The following is a 17,809-nucleotide window of genomic DNA, read 5'->3' as shown; positions in this document are numbered from 1 at the left end:
TTTCAACCTGACTATGTAACTATGTAAAAAGTTACTATATTACTGCATACTAATCTTTAAACATAATGGATGCATTGGTTTTCTTTTTTTTTTTTTTTTTTTTAGGCTTTTGCTATTTATATGGTGATCTGACCAGTAACACACTTCCTGCCTTAGGGTGGCTCCAGTCTGGATGGAGGAGCAATGTAGACACCTTTAGATAGCAGCATTGTCAATCTGGGGTAGTGAGGATAGTGTTAAATGCTCTAGCAGATTTAGATGAACTTGACGAACAAATAAAGCCAAACTCCAGCTAACACTTTTTAAGCAGTTACAGATACTGTTTTTTTTTTCTCTTTTGGAATATTTTTTTATTATTATTATACAGATTTACATAGCGCCACCAGTTTGGGCAGTGCTTTACAACATTAGGGCAAACATTACAGTTGCAATACAATTCAATACAGGAGGAATCAGAGTGCCCTGCTCGTTAGAGCTTACAATCTAAAACAAAGGTTTTATATAAATGAATGACAACTTCATCTTTTAAAAGAAGTTGAACAATAACCAACTTACTGGCCAGATGGCCTGGTAAAAATAAAGGGAAAAGGCCTTATGAAAAAAAAAAAAAATTGTTTCAAACTCCTTTTTATGCATTGACATACCTCCTTAAACCCAGTCTGCCTGGACAGTATGGTCGCCTGCTAATTTGGCACCATCCACAGGCAGCGTAGCTCTTTAATAAGACACAAAAGTTGAATCCAACACAATTTTACTTCAGCTAATTGCAGTACAGAAGATGATTTTTTTTTTCTTTTAAAGTGTAACAAGACAATGACTTTTATAAACCCTGTCTCTCTAAAGAACTAACACTGAATGAGCGAACATGTAACAAACATAGCTAGAACTGAACTAACTAGCACCAGAGGAGGGGAGTACAGAGATAGGTACAAAATCACAGCAAGTAAACAAGTTGTAGTGGCAGTAAACCACCATTAGATGTCAGCATACAACAGAATAGGTTCAATACAACACAGAAAAAAATACATATAACTGCCACAGCATTTAATGATTGGTAAGCTTTAAAACATTTTGTTTTTGGGCTTATTACCACTTTAATGTTTTTAAAGAATGCGTAAATAACAAGTGTTTTTTTTTTTATATCTGTAGGTAGTTCAGCTTTGATGAACTGTCCAGTGTGTTTAATCATGTGCAGTTAATACTCAGAAACTCATATTTAATTTTCTTCTTCTTTATACAGAGGAAATATTTAAAAGTCACATTGCTCACTGGTGGGCTCCAGATGGCGCCAGATTAGCGTATGCAACAATCAATGACACCAAAGTCCCCACCATGGAGATTCCAGTGTACACCGGATCAGTTTACCCAACTGTCAGATACTATCATTATCCAAAGGTAAGAAATGACTTTCCAAAACTTGAGAATGTATTTAGATATTATTGTTGCTTATAATTTGCTGAGGAAGGCTATATAGAGAGAATATAAACCCAGCTAGACTGAAAATAAAGAGTCTGTTACAGGGACAGGTGTAGGCTGGCAATCAGCTATCTGATTCAACATTTGGAAACAAACGTGGTATCACCGGCCAATACTTGGAAGCCGATGAAATGAAATTTGTTGACTTAATTAATTCACAAGTAGACTTGCAGAAATTGGCGCCGTATATCACAGCCAGAAGTATATGCTTGCATAAAGACTCACCCGCGCATTGTGCTGGGTTCAAATTTAATTTCATGATAACTTAATTAAGATTACTCTTTGGTCAGTTAATGAATACAGCTGGCCGGTTTCTTTGTGCTGAAGGCGTATTGTATTATTAATTAGAGTACATCTTTCAAATACTTTGCAGTTAAAAGTAATATGTAGATTGTCTATACATATAAAATGATAAATGTAAAATAGTAAAATATGGGCTGTATTGTCAATGTTAATTAATGACCTCTGTATAAATAGCAAATAATAGTGCCTACATTTAATTACACTGGGCCTAATATAATCAATGTTCACAGCATAAAATTCTTATTCAGTAAAAGAAGTAAAAGAAGAACAGAAAGGCCTCAAACACTCTAGGTGTCAAAAACGCCACTTTTATAGGTGTTTGACTTTTTTTTCTGCCTCTAAATTCCCCTCCATGTAAGCCTATGTGTCCAGGCATGAAAAATGATTATTCTGGCCAATGAAATGAACGAATGTCCAAGCATTTGACATTTGACATGCCTAAAAAGGCGTGCTTAAAGGCGTTTGCATAAATGAGGCTTTAAGCATGTTTTTGATGCTGCATTTCTCCTGCAAGGACAAAGACATTTAGGAGAGCTGGGAAAATGCCCAGTATGCATGAGACTTAAAGAGAAACTTTACCCTTATCTTAAAACTTACAACAAAGGCATCTTTAAAATGATTAGTAATGGCAACTTACATTCAGATACTGATACTTCTAGTTAATTGCAGGCTTTTTTATTCTTTGCACGTCCTATTATGCTTTTGCTACCTATTCTTATCCATGGTGGCTATTTTCATTAATGTCAGATGAATCCATCTCCATTCACTTCATGGAACTCTGGGTCTGCCTCCTGGAACATGTAACAGTGCAAATCTGAGGGGGTAGGCAGTGGTGATGTAGGTTTCCCAGCATGCATCTGTGAGGTGCAGGCTACATCACCAGTGTCTCACTCAACCAGGAAGTGGAAAAAGAGTCACAATGCCACACCAGTCTCCTTTGTGCCGGAATGACGGCTTCCTGCACAGGAGTGATGTCATCCCGCACCAGTTAATGATGATGGCTAAAACTTGGCACACAGAAGAATGTGCCAGCAAGGGAGCGTTGGAAAGGTAAGTTTAACCCCCATCGTTCTGCTTTAACACAAGGGTACATAATTTTATAATAGTTTTCTATGTGCCTGTTTCACACTATAACATTACTTTGTGTGCTGTGTTGTGTTGCATGAAAATGGAGCATGTCACAAATTTTTGCCATGCATTGCATGGTACAGCATGTCATTACAGCACGTCACAATGCGCTGTGGTAAACAGACTAGAATGAAGTTTTATTTTGTGACACTTAAAAAAGTAAAAAAAAAAAGGTAAACCATGTAAAGTTTGTAACAGCGTATTGCACCGTCCCTCACTGCCCCACACATGTAAACCATTGTGGAGACATTTTAGCCTACATTCACAGAGTGTATTCCTAACTGTGTGTAAGTGTGTTTTTTTCCAGCATTTTAGACATATTACAGGTGTTTTATTAGCATTTTTGCAGGTGTATCAAGCTTTGGAAATTTGTTTCTTGGGCTGGGCAAGGGGAAGAGAGCAGTTCTATAGAAGGAGAGGAGCTATTTTGGCATGCAGACATTTCCACTGAAGTCTATGGGGCCAAAAATACCTAAAAATGCCAAAAGAAAAAGCTCATGTACTTTTTTTAAGCATAGAGTAACTGTCACGTACCTGTTAGGAGACTGAATTGAAATGAGGTTGGCCTCGCTTGTATCTCCAGCCCAGGCTTCACTGAAGGTGGAACAGATGGAGCCAAGGGACCACAGGAACACGAGTGCCAGCAGGTGTTGATAGCAGAACTTGCAGCAGGAGATGCAGGCTTGAGAAGTCAGGCTGGAGATCAGACCAGGAGCAGATGTGATGCATGCTGGGCCAGCCCAGGTTAAAAGGGCACTGCAGGTTCTGGAAGCTTGGCTTATGGAAGCTCTCAGCAGGCTTAAGGCAGGAACACACTGCGATGACTGGAGTGGTTATGAAGGACAGCCAAAGCAGACACTCAGAAGTGGTATAAAGCCAAGTTGGAAACAGGAGCGAGGTCACAGGGGCAGCCGAGGTCAGTAGCAGGTAGGCAACGACCAGTGCTTTAAGTGGGCAGGTATGCACTGGTACTCAGTACTGCCACTTCCAAATATGGCTCTTGAGCATACCGCCACCTCTCAGTGCACCTTAGCATACCAGTACGCTCATTTTGGACATCTGCGCCCTCAATTGCCCCCCCCCCAAGAATATTTCCCACTCCAGAGCCAGATCAGTCACCACCAGTGAGTCCCCCTGCTCCGGAGTTCCAGCCCAGGCCAGGGGGGGTGCTCTTTGGGGACCCTGATGTTGGGTGGGTGGGGTGGGGGACAGAATTTATAGGCTATAATAGAGTACCGGCACCTCTTTTGGGCCACTTAAAGCACTGGCAACGACAGTAAAGAAGCATAGGTGGAAGTGTGGTCAGGAAGGGAGCCAACGTCAGGAAAAGGTGGGCAGAGGTACAAATAGAATCCAGGATAAGGTCAGTAACAAGCTGGGTCATAAACAGAAGTCAGGTACAGGACACAGTCAGCATGTGCATATCTACAGTATGTGCCAGTCTCCGTACTGGAATTCCCTTACAGTAGCTGAGCGTACAAGTGCGAACATGGACAATTGGAAAGAACAGGATTCTGCATGTGGAGCGTAGTCAGGCGTAGTCAGGTGCAGGAAAACAAGCAGAAATACGCTCAGGTGTGAATGAGGCGTTTAAGTTGCAGGCTGGTGTGAACAACCCCTTAAAGTTTTTGTTGTAAGTTCACAGAGAGGCACTGGAGTTTTTTTTTTTTTTGTTCTATTTAGGAGAGTGCAGCACTGTTGACCCCCTAAAATCAGCACTGGATTTAGTGTAATTGTCAGGAGACATAATGGCTTCTAAACCCAGACATCTTTATTCCAGAACCGTAGCATCAAATAACAGAAGCACTCATCTTAAATCTCTTCTTTATTTCCTGACACCTTCCCTCACACCCCTCATGTATCATGCTCACAAAATGCAGTACTGCCAGATTGATGAGAGGAACACAAGTCCCTCGGTGCTCCGGTATCACAGCTTTCTGTCAGGAAGAGATCTGGCTAGAACTTACATATGAGGAGCGGTAAGGAGAGCTGAGAGCTTTATATAAATACACAGTACAGCTGGATGGATCCGTCCGGGCTTCCAGCTTCATTGTTTCCATTGCATTTGGATCTCACATGACTGAAATATGACAGTAAAGATCAAAATAAACCATTTACTACATTTAAAGACAAGTTTAGTTACTTTTTTGTAACACAGCTTATGATTTGTGTGTTCAGTGTAAGGGCTCCTGCACGCAGGCGTACAGTACATTGTGTTCAGATGCGTCATCTATACTGATCTGCAAGCAGTAGTATTGTATACTATGGGACAATTTACACTGCTCCATTTTAGCCCATAGCATTTATCTGCATAAATCAAAACTGGAAAAACTTCCATTCATGGTCTGATTTCTACTGTATTTTACACTGGATGCATGTACACATTTATGATATGTAAATGAACCACATTCTCCGATGCTGCTGCCTAGTGAATTTAGGGCTGACATCAACAATGTGGAGGCAGCGGCAAACACACAAGCATAGAATGACTTCTTCCTTTCTGAATTTATTTTTATACATGTACCTACAGTATATATACACTATATTGTTAAAAGTATTGGGACGTCTGTCTTTACACGCACATGAACTTTAATGGCATCCCAGTTTTAGTCTGTAGGGTTCAATATTGAGTTGGCCCTCCCCTTGCAGCCATAACAGCTTCAACTTTTCTGGGAAGGCTGTCCACAAGGTTTAAGAGTGTGTCTATGGGAATAATTGACCATTCTTCTAGAGGCAAATTTTTGAACCAGTCTTCTCATCCAACATCAGAATAAAAAATGGATGTTGTATGGGCGCTTCCGTGGATCTTGGCAGGCAGTATATGGATCACTGCACCTGGGCAGCACTTGAGAGGAGAAGCTGCTCTAAAGGTAATGAGAAAAAAGGCAAGGCGCCTCTAAGTGCAGTAATTTTATTAAAACAAAAGATCAAAAGCACTCACATTGAGCAAGATGAGACATTAGCAACACAAAGCATAGTAGTCCACGATCCATCCGGTATCCTCAGGGCCACTGTACTATGGGGCGCGCATGCCCCGAAACATGTAACCGCCAATCCACTCGCATCACAGGATACCAGCCGCCTGCGTCCCTGCTCTGCTGCTAAGAGCCTCACGCCACACACAGCTGAGAGGACGCCCACACAGGAAGCGGAGCTCCAGATGTCCGCACCATAGTACAGTGGCCCTGAAGATACCGGATGGATCGTGGACTACTATGCTTTGTGTTGCTAATGTATCATCTTGCTCAATGTGAGTGCTTTTAATCCTTTGTTTTAATAAAATCCTTGAGTTACTGCGCTTAGAGGAGGCTTGCCTTTTTTTCTCGTCCAACATCAGTGCCTGACCTCACAAGTGAGCTTCTGGTAGAATAGTAAAACATTCCCATAGACACACTGCTAAATTGTGGACAGCCTTCCCAGAAAAGCTGAAGCTGTTATAGCTGCAAAGGGTGGGCCAACTCAATGTTCAACACTAGGCCTGCACGATATTGGAAAAAAAATATATTGCGATATTTTTTTATCAACGATATATATTGCGATATTGAGGGACCCGTCAATCCAGCCTTTCTGACCATAATGTATGTTACTGTAGGGAATGGGATTCAGTGCACACTGCAGCCTTCTACCATAGGGTTAATGTTACTGACACTGTAGGGATTGGGAAGGATTCTGGGAATGGAAATCAGGAAGCATGCAGGCAGCCTTCTAAATTTTAATTGCAGATACAGGGCACTGGGCAGGTCAGGGTTAATATGGTAAAATCAATTAGTGACATGTCAGTGAGGCGGAGGGGCACTATGGCTGATCCAGCGGTATTATAAGACTTAGCTAATATAATGTCATTCTACACACTATAAAGCCATCCCGTCTGGATATGTGTTTTTCTTTTAACAAAAAACGTATGGCTTCTTTCTCTGCTCACTTAAGTAGATTACGGCATAAAAGTTCATTGTAAATTTTTTGTTTTGGTTATACTACTTGGCCGTAACATTAATTGCAGGCTTCCCAGCAGCTGTAGGGTTAAGCCAAAGACATAAATTCTTAATAAAGTACCTCTTCTTATCTCGATCAGATTAGATAGTGGTGGTTGTAGGAGGCTGGAGCTAGGAGCCGGGAAAGGATCACAGCACAGCCGCATACATTTACTCACTCGTGCACTGTAGCCCACCCCACACGTTCAGTGAGTCTCACTCTCCGCCCTAGTTTTCTCAATGGCACATTCAGAGAGCCAATCACGCCGTGAGTTGCGGCACAGCGGAACCAATCAGGTGTGCAGGCACGCGTGATTGGTTAGCTGTGCAGCTAATCACGGCGTGATTGGCTCTCTGAATGTGCCATTGAGAAAACTAGGGCGGAGAGTGAGACTCACTGAACGTGTAGGGCGGGCTGCAGTTCACGAGTGAGTCAGTGTATGCTCACCGCTGAAGCGTCCCGACTTCTCCCCCTGCCTAACACGTTAGTCTGTGAGTCCTCCGAGTCCCTCCCCCTGCCTATGCAAATATCGTGACCTCGGCGATATGAATATCGCCTACGGCCACAGAACGATAGTCGATATCATATCGACTATCGTTCAGCCCTATTCAACACTACAGACTAATGCCCCGTACACACGTGCAGATTATCTGAAGACTTTTGTCTGCAGACTTACCAAAACCATATAATATGAGGTCAAACCTAAACACTTTCAATTTGTATGCAATCCGGCAGGCCCTTGCACTACATAGAAAAGGTAAATCTGAAGACAAAAGTCTTCAGATAATCTGCACGTGTGTACGGGGCATTAGACTGGGATTCCAATAAAGTTCATGTGGCAGTTTTCCCAATACTTTTGGTAATATTGTGTATTTTACATTCACATCAGTCTCTGCACTGAAGGAATTTAAAATCTATGGCCCCTACCTCACATTCACACATACACATACTAGGGCCAATTTACAGTAGACAGGTGCCAATTAACCTACCATCACGTCTTTGGAGTATGAGAGAGTACCAAAAAGAAAACCCACACAGGCACAGGGAGAACATAGAAGAACTACTGAGTACACATTATCAATATTTACATCTCCCCCTAAACGAGTCGTTCATTCAGCGGCGGCAGTGGCACAGAATCTTTTTGGCCTTCAGGTTTTCAGAATGACTCAAGCGAGGGAGATGTAAACACCAATAATAAATATGGAATAACACCTTTTAATCTTTTTTGCTGTTTATTTTCAGGCACATTCAAATCCCCATATCCAGGATTGGTTGACATATCCCTTCTTTCCCTTTTTCCCTCCCCTTCCCTTCTCCCCTTTCATACCTTGCTATTTTCCCACCATACCTTGTTATATTTATCCAGTTTTCAGTATATCTCATCAAGGGTTGTTATCAGTGGTGGCCCTGGCACAGGATGGTCTCAGCCTTCAGCCATTTAGAATGACCGAAGATTAAGGTCATTATGTACCTGCGCTGCCACCGCTGCCTAAATATTGTTGATGTGTACATGTCAGCTCTGAATTCTCTAGGCAGTGGTGGCGATGCATATGGTCTATTTACACTGAATGCATGTAAATATACTGAGACAAGCCGTGATCATCCAGATCTCAGCTTATCTCAGTTTACTAAACGTACACCATAGTGTGTATTCAGCAACACAGGAGCAGGATGTATGCATCTCAACTCATATGGATATAAGCACATGTACTGTATGTACTGTATAAACAGATACTCACAATAGTTCTTGACGACACAAAAATATGGCGAGTAACCCTATGCGCTTAGGAGTAAAAAGTAATCTAATAATATGCTGCTACTTAAAAGAATAAATATGAAAAAATGAAATCTGGTAAATAATAAAGTCGTGAAATATTTCAAACTAATTTCAGTAGCGCAGGGATGGTGGAACACAACTCACCACCACATAAGTGTTCATAAGCATATATGGAACATGAACCTACATGCAACCCTTAAAGAATGACTAAAAGACATCAAATCAAAAAATCATCCGCAAATATTCCATATAAAGTCCATATGCTTGAATACATAAATGTGCACTTAATCCAAGGAGTATTTGATGGACATGATATTAGGGGGATCACTCCACTCTCCACCACCAACGTGTCGGGGAAATGCCTGAATTGAACACTCACCAAAAGGAGATGCTTACCCACTCTCGTGGATAAGCTTAGAGGGCATAGATTGCAGAGATCACAGCAGCATCACACCTCAGTTTCCAAACAAGGCTGTATCACTCCGGTACATGTGGAAATAAAATAGCCTCCACTAGTGCAATAACGTTTACAACTTACTTTATTACCACACAGTTTAAACACATTGCACTCACTTGAAGATGATGATTAACATGCACATTAATCCAGCTAGGAAGATGGGCACCCTTCGGACGCTAATCCCAGGCTCCACGCCACAGTAAAAGTTCCTCCCCCAGGGTGGGTAAGCATCTCCTTTTGGTGAGTGTTTAATTCAGGCATTTCCCCGGCATGTTGGTGGTGGAGAGTGGGGTGATCCCCCTAATATCACGTCCATCAAATACTCCTTGGATTAAGTGCACATTTATGTATTCAAGCATATGGACTTCATATGGACTATTTGCGGATGATTTTTTGATTTGATGTCTTTTAGTCATTCTTTAAGGGTTGCATGTAGGTTCATGTTCCATATATGCTTATGAACACTTATGTGGTGGTGAGTTGTGTTCCACCATCCCTGCGCTACTGAAATTTGTATGTACTGTATGTCTACGTGAGTTTAGATGTTGTACAGAACAGTTTTGACACAGGATCTTCGTCTTGTTTGGAAATTTGCTTTGCAGGGAATGCAGAAGGTTATTATAAAGACAAATGTGAAAGTACTTATGCTAGCTTTATTAACAAAGAGATAATTTTTCAGATTTAACAAGAACAATCCCTCTAATACCTGTATCTGAATGCCATTAGTTTTAATGATCTAATCTCTTCAGGACCCCCCAGCTATTAGTGTGTATTGTGTTTTGTTCCCCTTCATTAGTCCTAAATACTGTTGATTTTGTTAAATAAAAAAGAAGTCTGAAAACATTAAAACAAATGTGGTCACTATGTCTAAGGATTGATACTCTGCAATATATTACACGTTTGTTCTTAAGCATCAATGCTGTTTAAAGTACAGAGGGGTTGATTTACTGAAACCAGAAAGTGCAAAATCTGGTGTAGCTCTGCATAGAAATCGATCAGCTTCCAGTTTTTTTCTTTTTTTGTCAAAGCTTAATTGAACAAGCTGAAATTAGATGCTGATTGGCTATCTTGCATAGTTCCACTCTCCAGTTTTATTGAATCAATCCCAGAAATATCTTATTGGTTGTGGTAGACATTCACAAGTCATTGATTTATGCTGTAGCTCAGGAAATAAGGCACATTCCATAATTTAATTTGATTTATAAAAAAAGATTTTAAGTTTAGTTCTATTTTATATTTTAGGCTGGCTTTGAGAATCCAGTTGTCACCTTACATGTTGTGAACTTGAATGGGCCTCTTCACCACGTGGAAATGATTCCCCCTGATGATCAAAGAATGAGGTACAGTATACCACATAACTGCTCACTTCATAGAGAATATGTGTCTTTTTATCCAAATCACTTCAAAGACATATATGAACATAAAACACACTCCTCAAAGGTAACTAACACCCTGTCATTGTACAGTACCACATATTAACAAATAGATGATGGATAAATTATTCTTTAACTAGCAGCATTCGGTACAAGGGACATGTCTTTGGAATCTCTTAGCAAATTCCCTGATCCCAGCCTGCAAATGGCAACCATTAAACTCTGCCTAGCCTCCAATACTAATTGTTAAATGCACCTCATTTTATTGGGGGTGGTGGGACACATTGTCAGTCTATCTCTCCTCCAGAGCATTGATCAATACACACTCCCTAGTTTTCAGAAGTGTACTAAAGGGTTCTACCCTCTGCTTAGGTAATGTGGAGGGAGTTAGAGAAAGAGAAGAGAAGAAAGAGAGTGGGTGAATTAGTATTTCTGTCCATTCATTTTTGGGATCTACACAGCTCTGTAGACAGCAGAACCACCCTGGTCATCTGTATTTTCTATGCTGTAGTTAAAGTAACCTTGTCGCTTCTTTAAAAAATTTGAAGCAGGCGTATCCTACAATAGAAAGGGATAAGATACTTACCTTTCCCGCAGGAATGGAGCTCATTTTTCTCTCTTGCAGAGCTAGAAGCTCTGCTGCTATCCAACACTTCCAGGTGTGTCCCCTGCCAGCCGCTTGTAGGGAGGGCCCCTTAGTGTTCAGGTTGTTAAACCAGTTCCTAGACCTATACAGAGGGTCTCTTATTTAGCAGCCTTGCAAAAATGGTGTGCTGAAACACCATCACATCTCACCCATTTCCAGTTGGGTCACTCCTCAGGTTCTCTTTGAAGGCCATAGGAGTCGATAGGAGTGCTTCACATATTAATGCAGAGGCCTAATTTACTACAGTGGTCCAGATGCAAATAAATTCAGTCAAGACTAAAGCTGGGGCCAGTGTGACACAGGTGTCTAGATGTTTTAACAGGTTGTCCAGGGAACGGATCCAGTCACCACTTTCACTGACCTATGAAATTACTCAACTCCACTCATATCCCAAAACCAGCTGTTCACAGGATTTGCCAGGTATAGACTGAGCCTGAGTGTTGGTTGGTCATAGTGGGACTTTACTGCTGTGCACCCTTTAAGCAATTGCACCCATACTGTCTGCAACAGTGGCTTTCTTTAATCTCTTTTACTGTGAACGTTTCTTCATAACAGTAAAACGAATTACCGATAAATTAGAGCAACAAATTAAAATAATGTCCCAAATCTTGGTAGCATTAGTCCCAAGCCTTTGGAGTCTATAACCATTGAAAAAGAAGTCATAACTAATCCCATCCAAGGGTGGTAACAGAGAGGGGGGTGTTGTGCCATACTGTTCTAAACTCATGGTCTATTTGTCTCGCTGGCCATAGGCCTCAAGATGCAAGCCCCTCCAAAGAGGTCCACACCCCTCCTAGCTCTTTATTTGCACTTTTCTCTACATCTCATGGTTCCCTCCCACTTACTCCTCCTCCATTTTATATGCCAACCTCTAGCTCCATGTCAGCGGGCAGATTAAAAAAAAATGGGTTAAAACTGAGTTTATTTCCTTTTTGTGTGTATATAATACACATTTTCAGCAACATAGATCTGACCTAGGCCCTGCAGTTTCTTAATCCTTATCTCTCTTGACTTGCCTAAACCAAACATCTGACTTGCTGGACTTCCTGGATCTGACTACTCGCTTATCTTGACTTCACTAATGTACTACCTTCCTTGTGTTTCTGAGTGGCTTCACTCCACATTTTGGTTTTGATACTCAGCACTGGTTGCAATCTTTGGCAATTTGCCTTTAATATTTTTCTGTTCTCCCCTTTGGCCCCCAGTTGTCCAACTTGATAAAACACATTTTTGTTTGTCTAATCCACATTCTCCAACCCATCCCTTTTTGGGGAGCAGGCACCTTTTTATATACAGATCCAAACCATCACATAATTTCCTGGAGTTACCCTAGTACCACTGCACATATATAAACCTGTCTTGAAAGGTTTTTCGCTAAAGATGAAGTATACCACAGCGGTCACCTGACCTCAAAGTGGACCTTCACCCCAAAATTACTCTTACCTGCTTTCATTTCCCCTCTCCCGGGTGTGTTAGAATTGGCAGATTTTTTATTTTTTTTGTTAAGCATAGTTAGCTTTTTTCACGGTAACCTCTCACTGCAGGCTGTGGCTTGTGCATATGCAGTAGTTAACCTGACTGTGAGATATCAGGAAGTCACAGCCAGCCAACAAAACCATAATGGCGGTGTGGAAGAGCAAAGGCCCTGGGCAGAATCAGCTGCATACAGTGTAAGAAAGTGCTGAACTCCAAGGGCAAGTAAGTATCTGTTTCCTAAAAGTAAGCATGATCTGGCATTTGCAGCTGCTGACTTTTCATTTTTTTTCCATTTCCCGCTGAAGTTCTTCTTTAACAAAGAACTCATTAGGTACAAAATACAAAATTCCCCTGCACTCAGCTATACTAGTAAGACAAGAGTGCCTGTTTAGCTGGTTTCTAATTTACAGTTTTGCAAAAAGTGACAGTTGCATACATTTGAAATAAATGCAAATACTGCCCACTGTGTTAAATTGACTCTTTGTTGTGCAGTCCTACTCTAATCTATGAGAGCAATGTAATTTCAATATATGTAAGAATAATGTAATAGAGAGCAGACACACCAGGAGGCTAGCACCCTCTCACTCCGGTCCAATAACACACTATGGACAGAAAACCCATTTGATAGTTGAATACTTTGCTAATATTCCCTCAACATCATCTCTCAATAGCTTGTTTTTCGAGCACATCCCTGTCACCTTGTGAATCTCTTCTGTCAGCACTGAAAAGAAGCAACCGCCACATCTTTATCTCCCACGAAGGTGTCCATGAAGATCAGCAAGAAAACTGCTGAGAGCCTAAGACTTCCTGTTCACCTGCGTGGCTGTCAGAAAAGCAGATAAACATTGTTGGCAGGTTACACATTTTCCCATTGCATCAACTGCGAAAGTCCCAACCACGTGTGACAGTATCCAGCAGGCCGATTCTCAGTGCTGAAATGACAGCCCTGGCTGTGTCAACAGGATGAGGAGCCCTGCTGTGCACACAGGACGTATTATGCTGACACCTCATCGCTTTTCTATACAGAAGAAGTGTATGCAGCATGTGGAAAGTTTATTTTTAATATATATTCATTTCCCAAGTGTCCATGATGGTAAAGGTTTTGGAAATCAGATTTAAAGGGAAATTTTATGTCTCAAATTGAACCCTTTATAAACTTCCCCTTAGAAGCTATATTAAAAAAATAAATAAAAAAAAAAACCACAAAAAGCAATAAAAAAAAAAAAAAAATCTAATTCTGTTTTCAATTCAATGAAGTGTTCAGCAGGACCCGAAATAACTAGCTTTAAAGCAAACCTGTTATTTGCCCATTCAGGGCAATTAATGGGTTTGTTTGACAGCCCCACCTCACTATAGATACTTACCTTCCCTCTGCTGTCCTGTGCAAGGGGTAGGTGCGGGATCAGAGGGGGAAGATTTCAACTAAAGCAACAGCCATCAGCACAAGGGATACATCACATTGATAGTAAGTAATGTCCCTTGTTTTTTTTTTTTTTTTTTTTTTTTAAACCTAGGCTTTAAGTGTATAACATGCCAAAATGTTTCTTTCTTAGTTTTTGATCATGTAGGGAAGGGTCAGGCACTTTTTACTTTCTTACTGCACTGTTAGAAAGATCTTCCTCAGTTCCTGACCTGCTGACAACTTTACCAAACAGTTAGAGGACCTCTACAATAGCACAGTTTTTGTTGCTGTCTGTCACACTGTTGCAGGATTCCCTCACTTCCTGTCTGGTGAAATCTTGTCAACAGGACTAGAAGTGTTAAAAAAAACTCTAGTGGATAGTAGTAAAAGCCCGAAAAGGCTCTTCACCCATATCCACTTTAACCAGTTTTAGATTTGCATCAATCAATCAATTCCTTGCCCGTGTTTATTAAAAGAAAGTTCATCAAGGAGAAAAAATAACAGGTTTTCCCTCGCAGGGGTTTCAGCATTTCAGTCCTTAGCAAAATAAATGATCATTCAGCCCCTCTGGCTTGAACTTGCAGCGCTGCTGCTCTGGCCTCAACCTCCAGGTCCTTGTCTGTCTCCTACAGACTTCGCTCACCCAACAGGGTGCACATGGATAGCAGCCTCGTGCTGCACTGATTCCAACGTTGAGCCCTCCTGACTCCTAGGCCAGACCTCCTGTCTGCCGGGTGGAGCCCAGAACCATGGTCAGGTTACTACTAAAAGCCCAGCACACACCTGACCAATTATTATGCTGGCTTTTCTGAATATCTGGACCCAGGATTGGAGATTCCATCCCACCCAGATCACTTAGAAATCTCCAGGCTCCAGGTCCCAAACTGGACTTTTTAAAACACAGAGGAAACTGAAAAGCCAGTTTCCTCTTCATGTCACAAGCTCCCTGGAGCCCCTCAACCTGCCTGGTTGGGAATTCTGGGTCACGTTCACTTTTTAGACCCTGGCAGGGCAACGCTCTACCACACCAGTAAAAAAAAAAAAAAAAGAGTTCCAATCCTTTCCTAAGCTATCTAAAATACTGTTTATAAGTGTTAAGTTGAAATAAAGGACTTCTACGCCAGTCAGGTTTGCATTTGTCTCCATATGTTTACTCAGAATATACGCCATACAGCGGGTCCACATCTTCCAACAGATATGTGACCCAGATTACATTGGTTACAGAGCTTTTATAGTACATAAATGGGCACAAGCCCAAGTTACAGATTACACAAGGTTTCACAAGATTTCACAATACAGTCTAGGTGGATGACAATACATTCCTTGTGGAAAATCCCAATTACACATCGGGTCATCTTAACCCAGCAAGGGCGTAGTGACAGGTTAGTCTGACAATAAAAAAAGATTGAATATGTTAGGGAAAATAACATTTTACGGTAATAAGGGGCTTGTTTTCATAAACATCTCTTTCCGGGAATCTTATCATATCTTTGGCAGAACATTTCATACCATCTGGAACACAACTGGGACACAGCTATGAAATACCAACTAGAGTTCTAAACATTTAGAAGAATGTATTCTTTAGTATATTAAAGGGGACTCTGTGACTATATAACGATATATAATGATAGGCTCTTCGTATATTTTCATATCTTGACATAAGTACCTGTGATAAATAAATAAATAAATATTTAAATAAAAAAACAAATGAAAAGTTTTTGCCTTGACATATATTTTAATGCCAACTCCATTCATGTTTTCCATGACTCCACTGGGGAGATTTACTTTTCCCTTCTGTCCCTTTGGCAGAGGACCAAAGGGACATTGACATGATTTTATATCTTTCCAATAGATAAAGGACCACAAAAAATAAAATAAAAGTAAAAATAATATATTTTTTTAACAGAAGGGAAGGATTATAACGTCTGTCAGTTTCCTATTATGGTCAATGTCTTCCTGTCCCAGTGACCCTGGTGGATACATTGGAAAGGGGTCTCCCTAGTGGAGTTACAGTCAGCAATAAAAACATACCAGATGTTTTAAGCTTTCCTACAAAAATGAAAAAGTTTTGTGTGGAGTTGGTTCCCCATGCTGGGAAATATAATTAGTGATGAGACCTCTCCAGGAGCAAAAACCTTGCAGCATTTTCACACTAAATAAAAGCCTCACATTCCGTATGCTAGCTTCACGCTAGACATGAGTGTAAAGCATAGAACACAATGGAAATATTTAGAACATTTTGAATGCCACATTCTTTCCCGAACATTTATTTATGTAGAAAAAATTGCAACCAGCAAAATGGAAGCCAAAATGCTCTTGGTCTGAATAGAGCAATAAATTGGAAAAATATGTTTAATCTATCAGAGAAATTCTGCTGCAAGCAAAGATGTGACCCATGTTACAATGTAAGAGCACTGTTTAATAAGTTATTTATTTAGTACATTTTATGTATTTCTTTGGCTTCCAGGGAATGTGTTTGCCGCATAGAATAATTCTAATTTATGATAAGCAGCTCATTTCAATTACTAAATCAGTTCTTCAGGTCTACTTAATGCCTTCCATTCGCACTCATTACCGTAAAACGCAGGTCAGCGGTGGTCTCATTCGATTGAAATGTACATATATTCATTAAGGCTTCAGCTTTCTCTCTGCTCTTTCCTTTAAATGGAATAGTGAAATTAATCAATTTGGACTGAAATCTTCAGAGGGCTGTGGGTCTGACAGCTGAGTTCTTCAGACAAGTTAACCAGAAAAGATTAGACCTTATTTTGTACTTGTAAAGTGAAACTTACCTTATCAGAATGCAGCACCAACTTTAAAGGAAAACTCCACTTTCATTAAAAAATTCATATAACATATAAATGATGCACAAGCCATTTTGTTTGTTACTGTTGATGAAAATGACCTTTCCATTTCAATCTGTTTCCTGTAATGATTTTCTAAACTTCAAACTTTTTTGTAGCATGGCTGGCAGGGAGTTTTGTACACGGTATTTATATAATGACCCCAAAAAAGTGTCATTTACTGGACTGAATGAACCAGATGCTGACAGACATTGGGGTTGATGTCCTAAATCTGGCGTGTGCCAATTCTGGTGCAGCTCTGCATAGTAACCAATCAGCTTCCAGAGTTTTTTTTTTGTTGTCAAAGCTTAATTGAACAAGCTGAAGTTAGAAACTGATTGACTACCATGCAGGGCTGCATTAGATTTTGTATTCTACAGTTTAAGTAAATCAACCCCATTGGGGTTTATTTACTAAAGGCAAATCCTCTGTGCACTACAAGTTCACTTGGAAGTGCAGTCACCGTAGATCTGACGGGAAGATCTGAAATGAGGGGAAGCTCTGCTGATATCTGTCATCCAATCTTTTTTCTTTGCATGTTCCCCTCAGATCTACAATGACTACACTTCCAAGTGCAATTGCAGTGCACATGTAGTGCAAAGTGGATGTCTATATCAGTTTCCTGGTTTAAAAAGCATATAATTTGTATTCAGTCCAACATACTGTATATTAATTCTCACTTTAGGACCTGATAAAGAGGGTTGGGGGGGGTTCTCTTGCTCTATGATAAAGTCTTTCATCTCGTTTTGAAATAAATGTATATGTCGACATTTAACTTCTGGTGTGATGCATCAGTCCTAGATTTACAGTAGTTGTGGCTGGTTCAACATTTTCTTAGCAGGAATCCTCTCATTACAACATTAGTGTTAATCATTTGACTGATTCTCTTGCTTATCATGCAGGAAAGGGCAGAGCCTGGAATACATGTGTTTGTATCCACAGAGAAGAAGCAGGTT

General features: G+C 40.6%; 1 protein-coding gene across 2 annotated transcripts in view; it reads left to right on the top strand.

The window, feature by feature from the left end:
* Positions 1-17,809, top strand: part of DPP6 (dipeptidyl peptidase like 6) — a 1,508,982-nt gene that overhangs the window by 1,341,656 nt on the left and 149,517 nt on the right. For both annotated transcript variants that reach the window (XM_082258743.1, XM_082258744.1), the window contains exons 9-10: positions 1,241-1,395; positions 10,356-10,453. In XM_082258743.1, coding sequence (XP_082114869.1) covers positions 1,241-1,395; positions 10,356-10,453 — 253 coding nt within the window. The remainder of the gene's footprint in view (positions 1-1,240; positions 1,396-10,355; positions 10,454-17,809) is intronic.

This window comes from Pelophylax lessonae (genome assembly GCF_965119305.1).
Source record: "Pelophylax lessonae genome assembly, chromosome: 5".
Taxonomy (NCBI): Eukaryota; Metazoa; Chordata; class Amphibia; order Anura; family Ranidae; genus Pelophylax; species Pelophylax lessonae.
This window is presented reverse-complemented; position numbering and strand designations above follow the sequence as displayed.